This window comes from Gossypium hirsutum, chromosome D10 (assembly GCF_007990345.1).
Source record: "Gossypium hirsutum isolate 1008001.06 chromosome D10, Gossypium_hirsutum_v2.1, whole genome shotgun sequence".
NCBI classification, from domain to species: Eukaryota; Viridiplantae; Streptophyta; class Magnoliopsida; order Malvales; family Malvaceae; genus Gossypium; species Gossypium hirsutum.
Window position 1 is genome coordinate 5300798 of NC_053446.1, and position 18849 is coordinate 5319646.

General features: G+C 34.3%; 2 protein-coding genes across 4 annotated transcripts; one reads left to right on the forward strand and one right to left on the reverse strand.

Moving 5' to 3' along the window:
• The first annotated feature begins 3021 nt into the window (after positions 1-3021).
• Positions 3022-4913, forward strand: LOC107914934 (putative receptor-like protein kinase At1g72540). Its single transcript, XM_016843999.2, has 5 exons — positions 3022-3543; positions 3612-3747; positions 3836-3972; positions 4049-4172; positions 4250-4913. Exons 1-5 carry the CDS (start codon positions 3160-3162, stop codon positions 4834-4836), a joined length of 1368 nt encoding a protein of 455 aa, XP_016699488.1. The 5' UTR covers positions 3022-3159; the 3' UTR covers positions 4837-4913.
• Positions 4914-11914: 7001 nt separating this feature from the next.
• On the reverse strand, positions 11915-15718 carry LOC107913872 (multiple organellar RNA editing factor 7, mitochondrial). Of its 3 annotated transcripts, XM_041102924.1 has the most exons (5): positions 15381-15718; positions 15194-15291; positions 15046-15114; positions 14209-14386; positions 11915-11967 (listed from the first exon to the last, which is right to left on the reverse strand). In XM_041102924.1, exons 1-4 carry the CDS (start codon positions 15650-15652, stop codon positions 14250-14252), a joined length of 576 nt encoding a protein of 191 aa, XP_040958858.1. In that variant the 5' UTR covers positions 15653-15718; the 3' UTR covers positions 11915-11967; positions 14209-14249. The 3 variants fall into 3 exon arrangements, with proteins under 3 accessions (XP_040958858.1, XP_016698026.2, XP_016698025.1); XM_016842537.2 differs by lacking the exon at positions 11915-11967 and having other exon boundaries at positions 13611-14386; positions 15046-15084; XM_016842536.2 differs by lacking the exon at positions 11915-11967 and having other exon boundaries at positions 13611-14386.
• Positions 15719-18849: the final 3131 nt, after the last annotated feature.

Here is an 18849-nt window from a genome sequence, read left to right on the forward strand (position 1 = left end):
GTTCGCAGATCTATTTTGTGGATATCTTTATTGTCTACACAAGTTATGATAGACAGGTGACCGTGCACGTCATTGCTGAAACTCCACTGATTACCAATAGTTTCCCTTGGAAAGCTGGTGGCTCTTTGTCGATTTCTTGATTTGTTTCTATTTTGAGAGTATTCCAAAATAATAAATGATTTCACAAGTCCGTTAGGATTCATGTTTTAAATTTTATATGTTTCTTTTTCATTATTTAATAAGTCTTAACTTTTTGAAGTTTTTGTTCACTCTTGTAACACATTTTTTGGTCCTACTTTTGCAAGTGATTTTAGAGATTGTTTTGTCGTTGTCCTCTCCAGTTTGGTGAATACTCGGTTCTTTTGTCGATTTTTGCAATCGTGTTGGACCATCCAGGGTAAATTTTCTTATCATATCAAGTGTTTGTAATTACTCCAAATATGTCATGCTTGAGTTGTGACAGAGCCAATTATCAACGTGTTATGATGCTAAGGTTAAAGCATTTTTTGTGTTGATTAAGCTTGTTCTTCACCGCCTCCAACTAGTGTTTGTTGGTCCCCCTAAATTATATGGTCTCATTCAAAGAGTGAATTAATGAATTTTCTTTTCAAAAACAAAATTACAAATAAATATTCATGAGGTTATTTTACCATAATGTTCGGATCAATTTAATTATTTATAAAATAACGAAACAATTTAATTTTTGTAGTATTGAAAGGTGAGAAAAAAACAATTACTAACAACATGAATGGTTTTTTTTTGTTAATAAGCTATTAGGTGTAATTAAGCGCTTTCAAAAATTAAAGCATAATGATTTATTTAGTCCTTAAACTTTATAAAAAAATTATTTTAGTTCTCTATTTAAATTTTCACTTTTTTTAATTTTTAAACTTATGTTTTTTGTCAAATCACCCCTAAATCGATGGAAACGTTAATGTTTTTTAACTTTGCTGACATGGCATACATGTAGATGACACATTAACATTTAATTAATTTTTAAAAATTTAAAAAATTATAAAAATTAAAAATCATTAAAATCATTAAAAATTATATTTTTTTGAATTTTAAAACTTTAATTAAACGCTGATATGTCATTCACGTGTATGCCATATTAGCAAAGTTAAAAAATGTTAATCTTTCATCTATTTTGGAGTGATTTGATTAAAAACGTAAGTTTAAGGGCTAAAAGAGACGAAAAATTAAATTGATAGCTAAAATGATTTTTATATAAAATTGGAGGATCAAAAAGTCATTATACCTAAAATTAAACAAGAAAAATTAATTCTTCTACTATTGAAAAATGAGTAAATAAGCACAATTGAATATTACGTTAATTAATTATGTTTGTAAAAGTTGAAAAAAAAAAGGATATCACTGCGACCAACATCTTACCTATGTTTGATCGATTGATCTTAAAAAACCCCATTATGTATACAATAATTAATAAATATATCCAAAGTTTTGAAATAAAAAAAAACAATTCTTTAAATAAATTTTTGAATTTTAAAAATATTATATTTTAAATTATGTTTTAAAGAAATTCTTAGTTTTTTTCCCAAAATTATTGAATTTTTTTGATGTTTTATTTTTTATAAAGTTTATGAATATTAAATATATATATTATTTTTAAAATTCTATCAATTAAGATTTTATTTATTTTGTCACGTTAGTTTTTTTAATGGAAATAATTGATTCAGTTGTTTTTATTTCTTTGATGTCGTATATTGTAAAGATTAAATTGTCTGATAAAGGTATTTATGGGTCAGGTTGGGCTGGGCCCATACAAGGTATTTAGATTAAAATTTTAAGTTCGGGCCTGATCCAACTTGAAAAATAGGTTTACTTTTTTGTCCAAGCCTGATCCAATTTAAGAAAGTAAACTCGGGCTCGACCCGACTCCCCATATTTTCTTTTTTTAGATTAATTTTTATTTAAGAATAATTTTAAAAAATACATTAAAAAAACACTAAAATAAAACATTTCTAACACATTTATAATAAATATGTTTAAATATAATTTTTAAAATTTTATATTTTGGGTTAAATTATTTAGTTGGGTAATTTTATTAGGTTTTGGGTAATGGGTTTAGCTGTTATTGAGTTATTGATTCAATATAAATATAAATATATAATTATTTAACATACACAATTAATATATTATTTCATAATATAATATATTCGGGCCAAACCGAGCTCAGGCCAAAAAAGCTTGTCTAATTCTCAACCCATATTAAAAACGAGCCTTAAATTTATCCAAGTCTATTTTTTAGGCCTTGTATTTAGTCTAAATCCTCTTAATTTTCGGCTAGACATTCGAGCCTATACGGGTAACTTAACCCACGGACAGTTCTATTCTCTGGTCCAATTTTATAATAATTAAATTACACTTTTCCCTAATACCTTATTAACAGAAATGATTTATGTGATCATCAATTACTATTCATCGCTACCCTTCTAATATTATAAATCTAAATTGCAGTAATAGTATAAAATATGTGTATTTATATACAAACAGACACATGAGAACTTCAATCAACTAACTGCAGAAAAAAAAAATTGTCTATTTGAATATAATATTTCATAGATTAGGAGAGTGGTTGCTAATTGTATTGTTTAGAGAAAAGGGGTTTGTTTAAAGACAAGAAATTTGGGGTCTTCTAAACGGAAGAAATTGAGAAGTTGGGATTTTTTTTTGGTTATTGGAATGTATAAATTATAAATTATTTTGAAAATTAAAATTTAAAGTTTAAAGTTGGTAACTTTATGCATGACATTGAAAAATAGAGACGAAATACTTTATTTTATTTTATTTTTGTCTGTTTATAATAATATGAACCATCTAGAGAAATTCCAGCTGACAAATGCCAAATTTTTTGTAAGTAGAGAGAGAGAGGCAGGGCAGGCCTAAAGTCAATCAGCTTTCTAGCCAGAAATAGACTTTTCAATTCCAAATTCAGTATTTAAATACACACACCTTCACCATCCATACGAGATTATAATAAAAATAATAAGAATTGGTGAAGAAGAAAAAAGAGGTGATTGGTTGAAGACTTGAGGTTCATCTTTGGTCTTCTAATCCAATCACATTTCATTTCCTGTATTGTCTTATTTAAACCCACCTTAGAGCTTCACCTATAACCCTTAACTACACAATAAAAATATGGCTGCTCTCATAAGGTGTTTGTCATTGAAAAATATCATCCCTAGTTGCATTAAACCCAAGGATTCATCTTCCGGGCCTAAAATTCATGCTACCAGACAGAGTCCAAGCCAAAGGTTATCACTTACTGATGTTAGCCACTCTGGGACACCACTCTCATTGAATGATCTCTCAACTTCTCTCATTAGCCTTCATATCTTTACCCTCAAGGAACTAGGAGTGATAACTCACAATTTCTCCAAGGCTAATTTTTTGGGTGAGGGTGGGTTTGGACCTGTTTACAAAGGGTTCATTGATGACAAGTTTAAGCCTGCTTTGAAGGCTCAATCTGTTGCTGTTAAGGTACTTGACTTGGATGGCACTCAAGGTCACAGGGAATGGCTGGTAAGCAAATTGATAATCTCAACATATTAACTCTGGTTGTTTCCTTATTGACCCTTTTTCCTGAACAGGCTGAAGTTATTTTCTTGGGGCAATTGAAGCACCCTCACCTGGTGAACTTAATTGGGTATTGCTATGAAGAGGAACATAGGCTTCTGGTTTATGAATACATGGAACGAGGCAACTTAGAAAACCAATTGTTTAAAAGTTGGTTTTAACTCTTTTCCCTTTTTAAAATTTGTAATCAACTATTAAACTTTGTTAAATTATTAATCTTTGTGGTCAACGAATGCAGGGTGTGGTCCACCATTGCCTTGGCTAACAAGGTTGAAAATTGCTCTTGGAACTGCAAAAGGACTAGCTTTCCTTCATGAAGAAGAGAAGCCAGTCATATACAGGGATTTCAAAACTTCAAATATCTTATTAGACTTGGTAAAAACATACCACCGTTTAGTTCAACAGGTTTTCATGTATCAGCAAAGACTGAACAGGTTTGTTTTATTGGCAGGCTTACAATGCAAAGGTCTCGGATTTCGGATTGGCAACTGACGGTCCAGAAGGCGAAAAATCTCATGTTACAACTGCTGTAATGGGCACAGAAGGCTATGCTGCTCCGGAATACATTACAACAGGTACTAAAAGTTCAGCACTTATCTCGGTTTTCACTGATGGAACAAATTGATGTGATTCCAGAATTTGTTTTTTTCAGGGCATTTGACGACTATGAGCGATGTGTTCAGCTTCGGAGTGGTTCTGTTAGAACTGTTGACAGGCCGGCGATCTGTCGACAAATCGCGCCCTGCTCGAGAAAAGAACCTAGTGGAATGGGCAAGGCCTAGTTTGAAGGACCCTTACAAACTTGATGCAATAATGGATCCTAGACTTGAAGGACAGTACTCAACTGCGGGGGTTAAAAAGGTTGCTGCATTGGCTTATCAATGTCTAAGCAACCACCCCAAGTCTAGACCAACTATGAGCAATGTGGTCAAGGCCTTGGAGCCTCTGCTGGACTTAACCGACATCCCAACCGGACCCTTTGTGTACATTGTTCCGACCAATGGTAATAGCGAGCCTATCATTCAGAACATCATACACCGAGAGGAAAAGCAACACGACGAGTTAAGAATAGAGAAAAACATCGATCATAAGGAAGAAAAGAAAGAGAAAAACCGATTGCCACACAGAAAAGCCCGAAAGCATAGACCCCGAGTTAAGCCATCGAGGTCTCGAGCTGTCTATTCGGACACTGATTTGTATAAAGTTTTAGGGTCTAGTTTGTATACTCCCAAGCACTAGGGACACTCCAAACAAAACAAGCATACCTTGTACATTTGAAGTTCATTGTTTTTTTTATTTATTTTAAATTATATATCTTTTCCATTCTTATCATTGTCTATCTGTTTAGAAAGTCATGGCATAATAGAAGTTTCCATAGAATATACAAAGCCAACCAAAACTGGTGTTTGAGCCAATTTTCCAGTGTTTCCATACCTTTATATTTTTTTACAGCAAGGGAAAAACATGTCCATTTGTTTGTTTTCTATAAACAAAGATTCGCCTAAGTTGTGGGCCAATATGACAACATACGACTTCTACACGTTAAACAATAGCAAATGATGCATTTTTTTTTGGGTCTGCAAATGATGCTAATTAAGTAATTACATAATTCAACATGATATGAATTTTTTTCTAAGTTTCCCCGAAATTTCATTATGGTAGGAAATGACTGGTTTTCATTGGGTTTGGGACTTTGTAAATTAGTGCAAATTTTCCTGCCGAATCTTCATTGGCATGTGGCATCAAAGTTCAAAGTTCTTATTAGAGCCATTGACTCCTTCAAAATGAAGCAAATTTTTCCAAAAGCTGCTAGAGATTCTTTCGTGTTAGACTACCACACCACACAAGACTTGGGGGCAATTCCACCAACCCCCTTCCCAAATCCTATCCATTTAAACCCACAAATATCTGGTCCAAAATTTTGGCAATCATAACATTCTTTTAAAACTCTTTTCCATTTGTTAATATTTCTTGGTAAACCTTGAAATTAATGCAAGTATTTGCGGGGGATGCAGTGGAAAAATGGGGCAAGGAACAAAACCGTTATTAGCGTGGAATCAATGCAAAAACTCCAAATGCTTAAAACTAAGTATAATCAAAGCATTAGACTTGAAATGTAGGAACTTTGTATGGGGAAAGGTATGGAGCATTGTTAATAAAAAAAGGCTCCTCAAGGAACTGTAAGCATATTAAATTAATGGGTTAATGGTGTTGAATTGGTAAATAAAGCTTTACTGAATTTTCAACTCACAATCCATCCCACTGACCATTCATACTGCATAGTCTATATGCTGGAGGCTTCAACGATGGTAGTAATATATATGTGGAAAAACTATGTTTCACCACAGCACCTGTTATTTGTGAATTTCTACAAAGCTTACGTAATTCAAATGTATGGCTGACGTTCTCATAATCCTATTTTTAGCATGTACTTTTTAGACAAGTACAATACAATCAAAATATCTTATAAATACATATCCAAATAACCTTAAAATAGAATCAAAGTAATACAATCTGGACTAAAACTCATACAGAGCAATTACATATAGTGGATTTCAAACTTAAAAAACTTTTAAGTATTCAAGAACCCAAGTCCATTTTTATTAACTGTGCCAAGGCTTTATTGGCTCATAACAGATTTTTTTTGTTTGTTTTTGTTTATCAAAAAATTATTTGCTCAACATAGCTTAAACTAATTTATTTATTGAATTTTCTAATTAAATACCTCTAACAAGTGAGTCTTGCCTCATAAAAATAGAATAAAAGTTTAAATTGTGAAAAATGTAATTTTTAAAGACGCTCCTGAGTCCTGAGTCTAAAAAAATTAGTTTAAAATGGTTCGAGATACCTTGGGTTTATACAAAAACTAGCAAGGTAAAGGGCATTGAAGCATTTTAATGTATGGGCAGATTTACCAAGTAATTTCCATCATTGCGTATTTTGCTATATCCAAAGCATACGATGAATCTGCATGTTAGAATAGGCTGGCCAGCCAGAATGTCAGTTGCTTGTGGCTTTGCATAACCAAAACTTTAGGAAACTAGTTTAGTGTACAAGCCCAATTTTGGCCCAAGCAAAAATAAAACAACCTAACCCATTACAAACCCATCTAAAATCTACCAAAAACCCAATTACAACCGATAACCCAAACAAAAACAAAACCCAAACAGGCCCAACTACCCAATTAACCCACCAGCCCAACTAACCCAACCCAACAAGCCCAACTTTACCAAAGTCAAGCTAGGGTTTTAGAAAAGAAATCCTAGCGTCGCATCTAGTGTCGCCGCCTCCCTCTAGGGTCTTTGACCCTTGGCCTTTTGCCACCGCCGCCAGCATCGCCTCGCACCGCCACTATCCCATCGTCCCACTTGCGCCGTCACCTGCAAGGAAGAGAACAAACAAGCTAAGAACACAAGCAGTAGAGAATCGGCTATAAAAGCCGAATATGTAACTCTTTTATTTTGGAGGGGGGAATACTCTTGGGAACAAAAAATAGAGATTAACAGTAAGAAATTTGCAGTGAACGATGCGATTCTTTGTCAGGGCAAATGCCTCTCTCGTTGACTCAGCATAGCTTTGCCCATTTGAAGTCGAGCTTCTATCTCTTCAAGTTCTGTGGGATTTTATCCTGATTAAGGAGGAAGATCAAAAGTTTTCTGTTGTAGTTTTGCCCCATAAGGCTCTATGAAGAAAATCCGATCAAAGAAGATCCTTCGAAAGGGATAACAAGGACTAGCCTAACCCTATGAGTTCAGATTCCCTAAAAAAAGGAAAATAAAAAAAGAAAAATCAAAGTCAAAAGCAAAAAAAGAAAAATCAATCAAAGTCAAAAATAAGAGAAAAAGAAAAGAAAAAGGAGAGGTCAAGGCGAAAACCCGCAAAGGGCGCTTTGACCAAAAATGGATTTGAGTTGAAAAACCCGAAAAGGGCAACTCAAATTTTGAACGAAATGAGGCAGAGACATCACCATTATTGAAGACTTCTAGTGGGCATTACTTCATTTTTGAGATCATTAGTTACTTCGTCAAATGGGTAGAGGCTGCTTCATCATATGCCAGATTATAATTACAGAGAAGATGGTATCATGAATGATAGCACGATAGCTGAGGTCTGTGATCAATTCAAAATCAGGCATCACAGCTCATCACTGTAATAAATTACAAACAATGACTGAAACTTACGAGGGCTGGCATGTGAGGTTACCATCTGCATTCCTCGTTTTTCGAACGGTTATCGGGACTTTGACTGGGGCAACACTGTTTTCTCTGGTTTACAAGACGAAAGTAGTTCTACCTATTGAAGTAGAAATCCTTGTTCTCTGGTTTCAGTTGTGCAAAATGAATCCAATCCAATCAGAAGAAAAAGACTAAAAGCTATTTAGCAGAGTCAGATATGCCAAAAGCAAATGATACGAGCCCATGACAAACAGGGTCGTCCCAGAGAATTCCACAAGAGGGTTAGACGTCGAAAGAAGATCCTTTCTCAACGAAAGGATTCTAGAGGGAAATGAATGCCAAACTGGGAATGTCCCTATGTTGTAAAGACAACCATTTTAGAGGAGCACTGATCCTGAGTGAGATTGCTAATCCTATAAACTCGGATCCAGTCAAGAAACACTTCATTTAAAGAAGAAGAAAGGACCAAGGTGAAAACCTGCAAAGGGCACTTTGAGTTAAAAAAAATGATGATGAATGAAAATGAAAAAATGAAAATGAAAAATGAAAAAATGAAAAATAGAGAGGCTAAGGGGAAAACCCGCAAAAGGCATCTTAGGCCAAAGGGGATTTGAGTTGAAAACCCGAAAAGGACGGCTCAAATATTGATCAGAATGGGGTATGAGGTGATCAGAGCAATTCAAATTTTGATCAAATTGGGGCATGTGGTGATCTTGTTATACCTGAATCAACAAGAAAGGGTAGGCGACATCTTAGGGTATCGACAAAGCAATGTAGATCTCCTAGACACATGTCAAACTCAGAATGGTCTTCAGAAAATTTGTACAGAGAAGTTCAAGCTACGATATCTGGGGCACCCAATTCTAATATTATTTATATTGAATTTGTTGTTCTTGGAATACTCTATTCTTTTCCAAGATATACATTCCCAATCAATTTCTTTATTATCATTCTTTACTATTTTGGATAATTTATTCATTTTGAGTTATGCTCTGAACCAGCTTTATTCTTATCCATTGTTATGCCCTTTTTGCAAGCATGTTGCATTGGAATAATGATTAGTGGACTAATAAAACTTTCACCAAGGGAGTTTTGCATATTACTTTGAAAAGTTTCTAAATAATATAGGAACCTGAAACAGGACTATTGTTTAGAACACGCCAAATTTAAAGGCTGGAAATTTGAGAAGGAAGAGTCTAAGTATGAACTTTCTCTTTGGATTTTGTTGTCAAATGCATTGATTGAACAAAATGACAAGATGTCGTGTTAATGACAAAGCTTAAATAAGCAAGCAAGCAATGATCACCAGGCAATAGGAAGAGGTTTCCTTGGAGAACAAATTCTTCATTTTGTGCATGAGCATTTGGTATGACACCATTGGAATGGTATAAAGGACCAAAGAATTTCACATCACGTATCCTCGAATAGTGATAGGAGAAGATTGAGGAAAAGCCACATATTTCTACCCTGAGATTACAGTGGGAGAGTGATGGTACAAAATTTCGTGCCCCAATGGATTGAACTTTGAGGTTTACAGTGGGGGCAATCTGGCTAGATGTTTCTTCAGAAAAACGCCAGTCGAGAAGGAAGATGTTATAGCATTTCGATGACAAAGCTTTAATAAACTTCGAGTAATGATAACCTAAGCGAGATCATTCATGAAAAAATAAAATTCTACATTCATGCAAACACCATTCACACATGCCTAGTTAGGAGCATTTGATTCATTTTGATCATGCCATCCTAATCATTAGGCATAATTAAGTTCATTATACAGGTCGTGTTCCTCAGGGAATAAACCGAAGAATTGCAGATCTTATCTCCCTGAGATTACAGCGGAGCAGATTGAAGTTAGTAATCCTATCTCCCTGAGATTACAGTGGAGCGGATTAAAGGATCTTATCTCTCTGAAGTTACAGTAGAGTAGATCGTATCAGGTCTTATCTCCCTGAGATTACAGCGGAGCAGATTGAAGATAGTAATCCTATCTCCCTGAGATTACAGTGGAGCGGATTAAAGGATCTTATCTCTCTGAAGTTACAGTAGAGTAGATCGTATCAGGTCTTATCTCCCTGAGATTACAGCGGAGCAGATTGAAGATAGTAATCCTATCTCATTGAGATTACAGTGGAGTGGATTAAAGGATCTTATCTCTTTGAAGTTACAGCAGAGTGGATCGCATCAAGTCTTATCTCCCTGAGATTACAGCGGAGCAGATTGAAGCTAGTAATCCTATCTCCCTGAGATTACAGTGGAGCGGATTAAGGGATTTTATCTCTCTGAAGTTACAGTAGAGTAGATCGTATCAAGTCTTATCTCCTTGAGATTACAACGAAGCAGATTGAAGCTAGTAATCCTATCTCCTTGAGATTACGGTAGAGCGGATTAAAATAAAGGATCTTATCTCTCTGAAGTTACAGTAGAGTAGATTGTATCAGGTCTTATATCCCTGATGTTGCAGTGGAACAGACTGAAAACGTAAATTTCGTTCCCCTGAAGTTGCTGTGAAGAAGATTAAAGCTACAAGTCAGATCTTTCTGAAGTGCAGTAGAGTGGATTGAAGCAACATGACACAGTGGATTGGAGTGAAGCTACTTGAAGAGAAGCGTCAAGAGAAGTCAAGATTCGGCGAGACCGGGCAAAATTGGTCTTTCTTAGTCTTTGCTCTATTCTCGTTACACGACAACGAGCAAAGAGGGGCAGCTGTACAAGCCTAATTTTGGCCCAAGCAAAAATAAAACAACCTAACCCATTACAAACCCATCTAAAATCTACCCAAAACCCAATTACAACCCATAACCCAAACAAAAACAAAACCCAAACAGACCCAACTACCCAATTAACCCACCAGCCCAACTAACCCAACCCAATAAGCCCAACTTTACCAAAGTCAAGCTAGGGTTTCAAAAAAGAAACCCTAGCGCCGCATCTAGTGCCGCCGCCTCCCTCTAGGGTTTTTGACCCTTGGCCTTCTGCCACCGCTGCCAGTATCGCCTCGCACCACCACTGTCCCATCGTCCCACTTGCACCGTCACCTGCAAGGAAGAGAACAAACAAGCTAAGAACACAAGCAGTAGAGAATCGGCTATAAAAGCCGAATATGTAACTCTTTTATTTTGGAGGGGGGAGTACTCTTAGGAACAAAAAATAGAGATTAACAGCAATAAATAAAAGCAAAGTTGCAAGGTGATTTCACCTTTTATTTTTCTCCGTTTTCTTTTATTTTTCAAAGGTTTTTTCATATTTTTATTTTGATTTCATTTCTCTAAAGTCTAAAAAGAAAAGAAAAAGAGATACCTTTCTGTTAACGTCGCGCCGAAGGAAAGGAAGCCGAGTAGTTTCGCTTCTATTTTTGCTTTTTTTTCGTTCACCTTTCGTGAGTTTTGGCTTTAGATCCACGGCCAGGAATCAACCGGCCTAAAAGTGGAACCAAAAAGGTTAGGTTTTGCACCTCCGGCCGCTGCCCACGGCGGTGCTACGACGGAGGCACACCGGCGATCTAAGCCGGACCATGGCCGGAGTAGAGAAAGGGGGAGAAGGCTCTCTTAGTTTTTTTTAAAGTAAAAGAAAAAAATGAAGAAAAAATAAAATTTTGAGTTTAAATAGATAAGAGAAACGACGCCGTTTTGCCCTTAGGGGTCAGGTGCCAAAACGACGCCGTTTTGGCCCTGACCCGCGCGATGACCCGACCTAGGGGGAGGATCCGCGTTTTTTTAACTAATGGGATATTTGCTCGCGCAGTCCCTCCGATTCGCGGCGCGTTGCAATTTAGCCTTTTTTCGTTATTTTCTTTTATTTTTAATTTAGTCCCATGATTTTATTTTTGTTTCAATTTGGTCCATATCAGCGCTGCGTTTTGGGCCTTTGGTTTATTTTCCATTTTGGTCCCCCCTCTTTCGGCGCGTGTCACAATTTAGTCCTTTTCGTCTTTTCTTTTTTATTTTGAATTCGCCCAGTATTTTTGTTTTCATTTCGATTTAGTCCTTTTTTAGCAATTTTATTATTTAACTAATTATTTTAGTGTTATTATTATTATTATTATTACTATTATTTATTATTAGTTTTATTTTCCTTATATCTATTCGTTACTGTTTTGTTTGTATGTTAACTAGTTTTGCTTATATCTATGCATTTGCTTCGTTTCTTTCATTCCTCCTAAAACATGGGAAATATTGGGCAAGTTCGGAAAATTCATTTAAGACAAAGCTGAAGATCAGTAGCATGCTCGCAATAATACTATTATTATTCTAGCTTTATTTTCATAATATATGTATATATACCTATGTATATTTTTGTATATATATGCATACACGTAATTTTTATACTTTATAATATTCATGTGTACATACATATTTTCATATTTTATAATTTTCATCTATTTTCTTTTTTTTTTATGTTCATTTATGTATTTATTTATATGTCCATTTTTATGCTTTAGTTTATTTATTTATTTATTTTTCATGGTATAAGCATAATCGATTTATTTTATTCGTTTTTTTGTTTATTTTTTTATTCACATTATCATGTTTATTATTCCATTGTGCATAAATATCATATTTCAAAAAAGGAAAATATTTCCAATTAAGGTAATATTTAGCGTTTGGAAATTCGAGAAAACGTGCCCTAAAGTGCTGGGTGTCGATTTTTCTCGTTCAACTAAATGGCTAAATATCCTTTTAAAAAATTTTAAAATAAGGTAATGTTTTGCGTTTGGAAATTTGAGAAAACGTGCCCTAAGGTGCTGGGTGTTGATTTTTCTCATTCAACCAAATGGCTAAATATCCTTTTAAAAATTTCAAAATAAGACAATGTTTTGCATTTGGGAAATTCGAGGAACATGCTCTAAAGTGCTGGGTGTCGATTTTTCTCATTCAACCAAATGGCTAAATATCCTTTTAAAATTTTCAAAATAAGGTAAAGTTTTGCGTTTGGAAATTCGAGGAACAAGCCCTAATGTGCTAGGTTTTGATTTCTCGATTGACCGAATAACCAAATATCTTCTTGAATTTCAATCCATATCATACGAGTTTTTTTAGGATCGTATTTTAAGTCTTTCTAAAGTTTTCAGTTTTTCGACACTAAGACATTACGTAATCAACTAGGTACCAATTTTGGGCGTATCGAGGGTGCTAATCCTTCCTCGTGCGTAACCGACTCCCGAACCTATTTTCTGACTTTCGTGGACCAAAACCGTTGTTTTAATAAAATCAAACCGTTTATTAAAAACAACCACTTTTCGAGGTGATCCAATCACACCTCATATAAAAAAGGATTGGTGACGACTCTCGTTTTAATTTTCAAAATCCAAGTCGACTCCGTTTTCATCAAAAAAATGGTGTCAACATTTAGTATTGTTGATACTACAAATCAACAAAGAGAAAAAAGTTGGCAGAGGTGATTGACGGTTCACTCTTGAAAGGTAAAAAGCCGTCGTAATGTAATGAAGTGGTGGAAGAAGGTTGAAAGGAGGAGAGAATCAAAACTTAGGTGAGAGTTCATATATGAAGTATTAGAGGTGCCACATGTAAGAATCATGTTGGCTGTAATGTCAGATCTTATTTCCAAATAAAAGTAACAATATAACCCTATAGATTAGTGATGTGACGGCTTAATAAAAAATGTTTGTCCCATCACAATTGGCATAGGTAGTCTATGACGAAGGTGCGCTATATGACACGTGGAGCTGTTGCAGAAGTAAGTATAACAAGCCGCAGAGGACCATGAATCGCTTAATTTGTCTAGTGAAATTCTATCTGACGCCTGCAGATTTGTTGCAAGGCTTATTTCCTTTTATTCAATATTTGTAAGACAATTCTACTATCATATCATCAGATACAGTGAGCAAGAATTGAGAATGAATGCATTAGAAAAAGAAGAAATCAACCAAGGATCTTAATAACAATTTTTTTGGATCATCCATCAAATAATTCATAGTAGCCAGAAAAGTTGAGTTCTCTCTGCTTACGATCGTACAAAGAGAACACAACGCACCCTTACCTTAAGGGTTTCTCTTTAGATCAAAAGCAACTGAACACCTTTCCGATTTCGAAATATATAAATACGCCAAGCAACCTTACCGGATTCTTGAATATTTGTAGCATAAACCAATGCCAGCCTGGTCATCTCTTCTCTTACTCTCAGCACACACCAGTATTAGGCCAACGGCTGGTTATTGAACCATCTGGTCCTTTTAGTTGTAGTTTATCAAACTCGCATTATGAGCCAACGTTACCAAGCTTTGAACAGCAGTGTAAACATTCAATTCGACCATGAATTCCACCCCAAAGCACTAAACCATACAGCGAAAGAGTAAAACAAATATCTGAGGCTCGATTGACAGGATAGTCCAAACCAACATCTGATTTTGGTGCATTTGCTTCGTTTCTTTCATTCCTCCTAAAACATGGGAAATATTGGGCAAGTTCGGAAAATTCATTGAAGACAAAGCTGAAGATCAGTAGCATGCTCGCAATAATACTACTGTTTCTTTTGTTTTTGACTTGCTTTTTTTGGATGAGTTGTTCCTTTACTTCTATCATCATTTCGAGCCTGGATCCAGTCAGAGTGATACTTGTCATCATACGGAACAACCTTCCCATCAATGAACGGTTCTCCTGTAAAATAACCACAATGCACGTTAACACTCAACTGTTGTTATAAAGGCAGGAGGAATTGCATGCGTGTGATATTAATACAAAATGGAGGAACAAAATGCAGGCATATTAGAATAGCAGAACAAATGGAAACTCATACTAATCTGTCAAGAAAACCATCCAACACAAATTGAATGCCATTCAGCTCTATCAAGTGCTGCGCGTAAAAAATTCTTCTACTCCCACCATATAGGTTAACCGATAATGATTGCTAAGAAAATAGAGCTTAACACCTAAGAAGAATTTGGAAAACAACAGAAAGCATCAACAGTTTACTTTCATAATGTGAAAGGGAACACTTGGGGCACATGAACCACCACACTTCGATGTCTTAAGGATTCCCATCTTCTTTAATAGCAACAGCAATACCAACAAGTCCTAATAGCTGTTAAGTAATCAACTAGAGAAGCATCATCATCAATGCTTAATTACATTCACTCTATTGCCTTTCCATTTATCTTTCAAATGTACTTTTTATCATCCTCAAAAGAAACGAAGTGAAATTATTAGTCATTTTTTTCCCAGCAATCAAGCATAAGCAGGACCGGAGTAATACAATAGCTTAATAACAGAGTAATAAAGCAAATGAGAAGCAAAGACACTGGAAAGCTAAAACTAACCTCCATAGCTATTATCACCAGGGTCCCCCGAATAAGAATCTGGTAAAACCCATTTCACATTAGGCAGAGCTGCAACCAACCAACACAATTCCGTATTTACTTTGCAAACTTGAAAAAGAACGAATTTGCAAAGGAAAAAAAGACTCACTTTTAATCTTACAAACCAAATCTTCTGGTACTTCGCAACCAAATGCATAGTAATACTTGGTGGAAACTGAGTATATAGACTTCTTGGCATCCTCCTCACTGCGTATTAATAGCAGAAGTATAAACAAAAATGAAAAGATACCCATTTTAGGACTGCAAAAAGGGGAAAAAAGAGTACGGATTTTGACCTTCCCAAAGCCATTGCTAGGGTTTTAATGTAGGTGCTAACGATCTCATCTCGAAGTGGGTATCCCTTGGGAGCGTCCATAACTACGAACCAGTGTTCATAGTCACATCCCTCCACCAGAACTGGCGTCCGAGTCAACTTGGTTGTCTCAGGAAGCACTGAGTTATCGGATCCTGAGTCGCTGGAGAAATATCTCGAGAGTATGCATAAACTAGATGATGGATAAGGTGAGAAACGGCGACCGATTAGCTTCTGAGCGACGCTTGATAACATTGTTTTTGTTCCCGCAGGAAAAGAAAAGAAAGTAGAGGATAAAACTACACTATAAATCCTCAATTATGTCCAATTCTTTTTAAAGTTACAAATGTTTTTTTATTATGTTAATTTCATCATGATTATAAAAAGATTAACTTTTTATATTTCTCAATTTAATTTTAATTCTAAAATATATATATATTTGATACATATTTACATATCAAATAAAAATATAAAATTCTTTATAAAATATTTTTCTCTTTAAAAAATTTTAAATTTCAATTAATTCAGTTAATTTTAAATTTCAATTGATAAACTTTTAATTTAATTGTAGTAATCATATTTTGTGTAGTTAAAATTCGAAACAAGTTTTAAAAAATAATAAGATTATTAAAATAATAAAAAAAATGAATTTAAAATTTAAAGGATCATATTTAAATATTAAAAGTTGGTCTTATGTGATTCTAGAAACAAGTATTAAATGATGCATTGTGAGGATTTCTCAAGCATATTCTTCTAAAAAGATGATTTTATAGGTCTTCAATTGGGCTTAATTAAAAAAAATTCCATAATTTTCTCGAATATTATTAAGTAATTTTATTAAAAAAAGCAGAGTATTAAAACACACCATAAGTGAACCACAAATGAGACTAAGACCAATCACCATTATTTTTAAAGACTTTTTTTTCTAGAATCTGAGTGACTAAAATCATTAAGAGCACATTTGGTTCGCTGTAATGGAATAGAATTGTAATAGTAATTCAATTGTTTGGTTGAATGGAATGGAATAGAACTGTAATAGTATTCTTGTGTCGTGTTTGGTTGAATGGAATGATGTTGTAATAGCATACGAAAAAAAAAACTAAAATGATTAGAATACCCTTAGTAGAATTTTTTTAGGTAGATGATTATTGTTATTGTTATTAAATTTTAATAAGATATTATTAATATAAATAATAAATAATTTAATCAAATTTTAACATAATTATTATAAAATATAATTTAATAAAAATCTTAATATAATTATTCTTATATGAATTTATTAAAATCATAATATATAATAATATAAAAATAATATATAATCTACTTTATTATTTTTAAACCGCAATACATATTTAATGTGCTAAAATATCATTAGTGAAACAAATAATTTAATTATTCTACAATAAAAAAAATTAGAAATAATAAAAAACTTAAAAACTATATTTTGCATAAACATAATATTCATATATTAACATAACTTGAGAATTATATTTTGCATAAAATTCATCCTCGGGCTTAGCAAAACATAATATAATATTTAGACAAAAGCTGAGATTAGTTACAACAAAATCAAGAAAGAAGATCCTAGGGCAATCACAAACGCAACAGCAATAGTGGCAATTCAGTTAACAGAAAAAGCTTGCATCTTCTTATTTGATATAATGAAAGAATCAAATCAATAGCCATAAAACAATTACAAAATACAACACTGTCCTATAATTACAACAGCTAGCCAAAGGATCAAAACCCTCTGGTTGAACCTTGCCAAACCTGAACAGCTTGCTGATCCTTTCGGGTTACAAACATCTTGTTTCCACCAAATGCCAAGTTGGTTACCTTCAAGCCTCCCATTGCCTTCACTCTCCTCACATTCTTCCTAAAAACCCTACCCTTTAATCGACCCTCCAAACCCTCCGCCACCTCTGACCACAACTCGATATCCCCTCCCTTACTGCAAAACACTTGATTCCCATGGCTCTCGATTTTGCACCCTAACCCTTCTTTCTTCCCATTCACTACCTTCCTTCTATTCTCAACACACATCCATGGATTACTATTATCATTTGCATCATTGTTCACAGTCCCTAAACACCTCAAATCCGCATTGAAAACCTCCCCAGAGCTCACTCCAACCTTGAAAAGCACATTCAAAATCGATGAGAGGAATCTGGTTGTTTCATCTTTAGGACCAGACAAGTATTCCAAGGAATTGGATGTTGCTGTAAAGGCCGTCCAGATGGCCTGTTCACTATGTCAGAAAGTTCAAGAGAGTTTGATTTTTAAAACCAATAGTCAAATCCATTCTAAAGATGATAATTCTCCTGTTACTGTGGCTGGTATGAATTGACCAATCAAATTTTGTGCTATTTTTTTTGTAAATTGGGGTTCTTGAGATGAAGCTGCTTTCTAATTTGTTTTTGTTGGTTTCTTATTGTATATTTATTGAGGAGGTTTAGTTCTTCTAGAACCTAGGTTAATGCTTATTTCATGTTTATCCTGCATATTTGATGGTTCATTGTAGTTCAAATTGTTGCTTCATTGTGGCAGCTATGACCAGTCCAATTTGTGCTGGTTTTTACTCCATTTTGTGAATTGGGGTTCTTGAGATAATGGTGTTTTTCATTTTTTTTATTGGTTTCTTATTATATAATTGTTGGGTATATTTAGTTCCTCTAGATCATTACTTCCTAGATCATTAAAAACATAGACTTTATCCTCAACTCTTGACATTTGCAAAGCACCAATTAAGATCTAATCATACCAATAAGCACAAATTGAGAAATTCCCATCACCAACAAAAGCATACTCTCAAATATGGAAATTAAGAAATTCAAACAAATCCCCAGCAAAAGTTCACTGCTGATGCCATAAAAAGAACTATACCACACAATAAAAGAAAAGCAACCAATCAAAACGAAACCCAGAAAGCAAAAGAAGAAAAAAAATACATCAAAACGAAAATGAAGCTGAAAGGCTTCAAAATTCAATCAAACGAAATCGATCAACATTTGACTTACTACCAATAAAAAAATCTAACCAACGAAAAATGAAAAAGAAAAAGAGAGAAGAAAATCGATCAACATGTCTAGACATAATCTAAAGCAGAATATATTGAAAAAAAAGAGATCAAGGAGCTTAATAAAAAGTTTTACCAGATGCTGAACCACAGAAAAATTGGTGGGTGAAATTTTGGTCTTCTAGAGACAGCAAAGAAAAGTCGAACAAATAATGAGCTGGAGTTTCTGCTGTATTTGTTGATCCTACTGATAATGGTTGTTTATAGCAAAGAAAACGTACCCTTTACAATATTTGGGGAGATGAAGATGAAGGGCGAATGGATGCTTGATTTAGGGAGGAAGAAATCTGGAGAGAATTTTGGGAAGAAGAGAAGCAGGCTATTTTGGTCTAAAAACTTTAACGGTGTGGTGTTGAATAGGTACTCAGTCCCCCAA

Excerpts from the sequence above, each read along its gene's own strand:
- LOC107914934 (XM_016843999.2), top strand. The coding sequence starts at position 3,160 with ATGGCTGCTCTCATAAGGTGTTTGTCATTGAAAAATATCATCCCTAGT. Across the intron at positions 3,544-3,611 it reads AAGGTCACAGGGAATGGCTG|GCTGAAGTTATTTTCTTGGG; the intron begins GTAAGCAAATTG and ends TTTCCTGAACAG. Across the intron at positions 3,748-3,835 it reads AGAAAACCAATTGTTTAAAA|GGTGTGGTCCACCATTGCCT; the intron begins GTTGGTTTTAAC and ends CAACGAATGCAG.
- LOC107913872 (XM_041102924.1), bottom strand. The coding sequence starts at position 15,652 with ATGTTATCAAGCGTCGCTCAGAAGCTAATCGGTCGCCGTTTCTCACCT. Across the intron at positions 15,292-15,380 it reads CTAGCAATGGCTTTGGGAAG|TGAGGAGGATGCCAAGAAGT; the intron begins GTCAAAATCCGT and ends ATTAATACGCAG. Across the intron at positions 15,115-15,193 it reads TTTGGTTTGTAAGATTAAAA|CTCTGCCTAATGTGAAATGG; the intron begins GTGAGTCTTTTT and ends GGTTGGTTGCAG.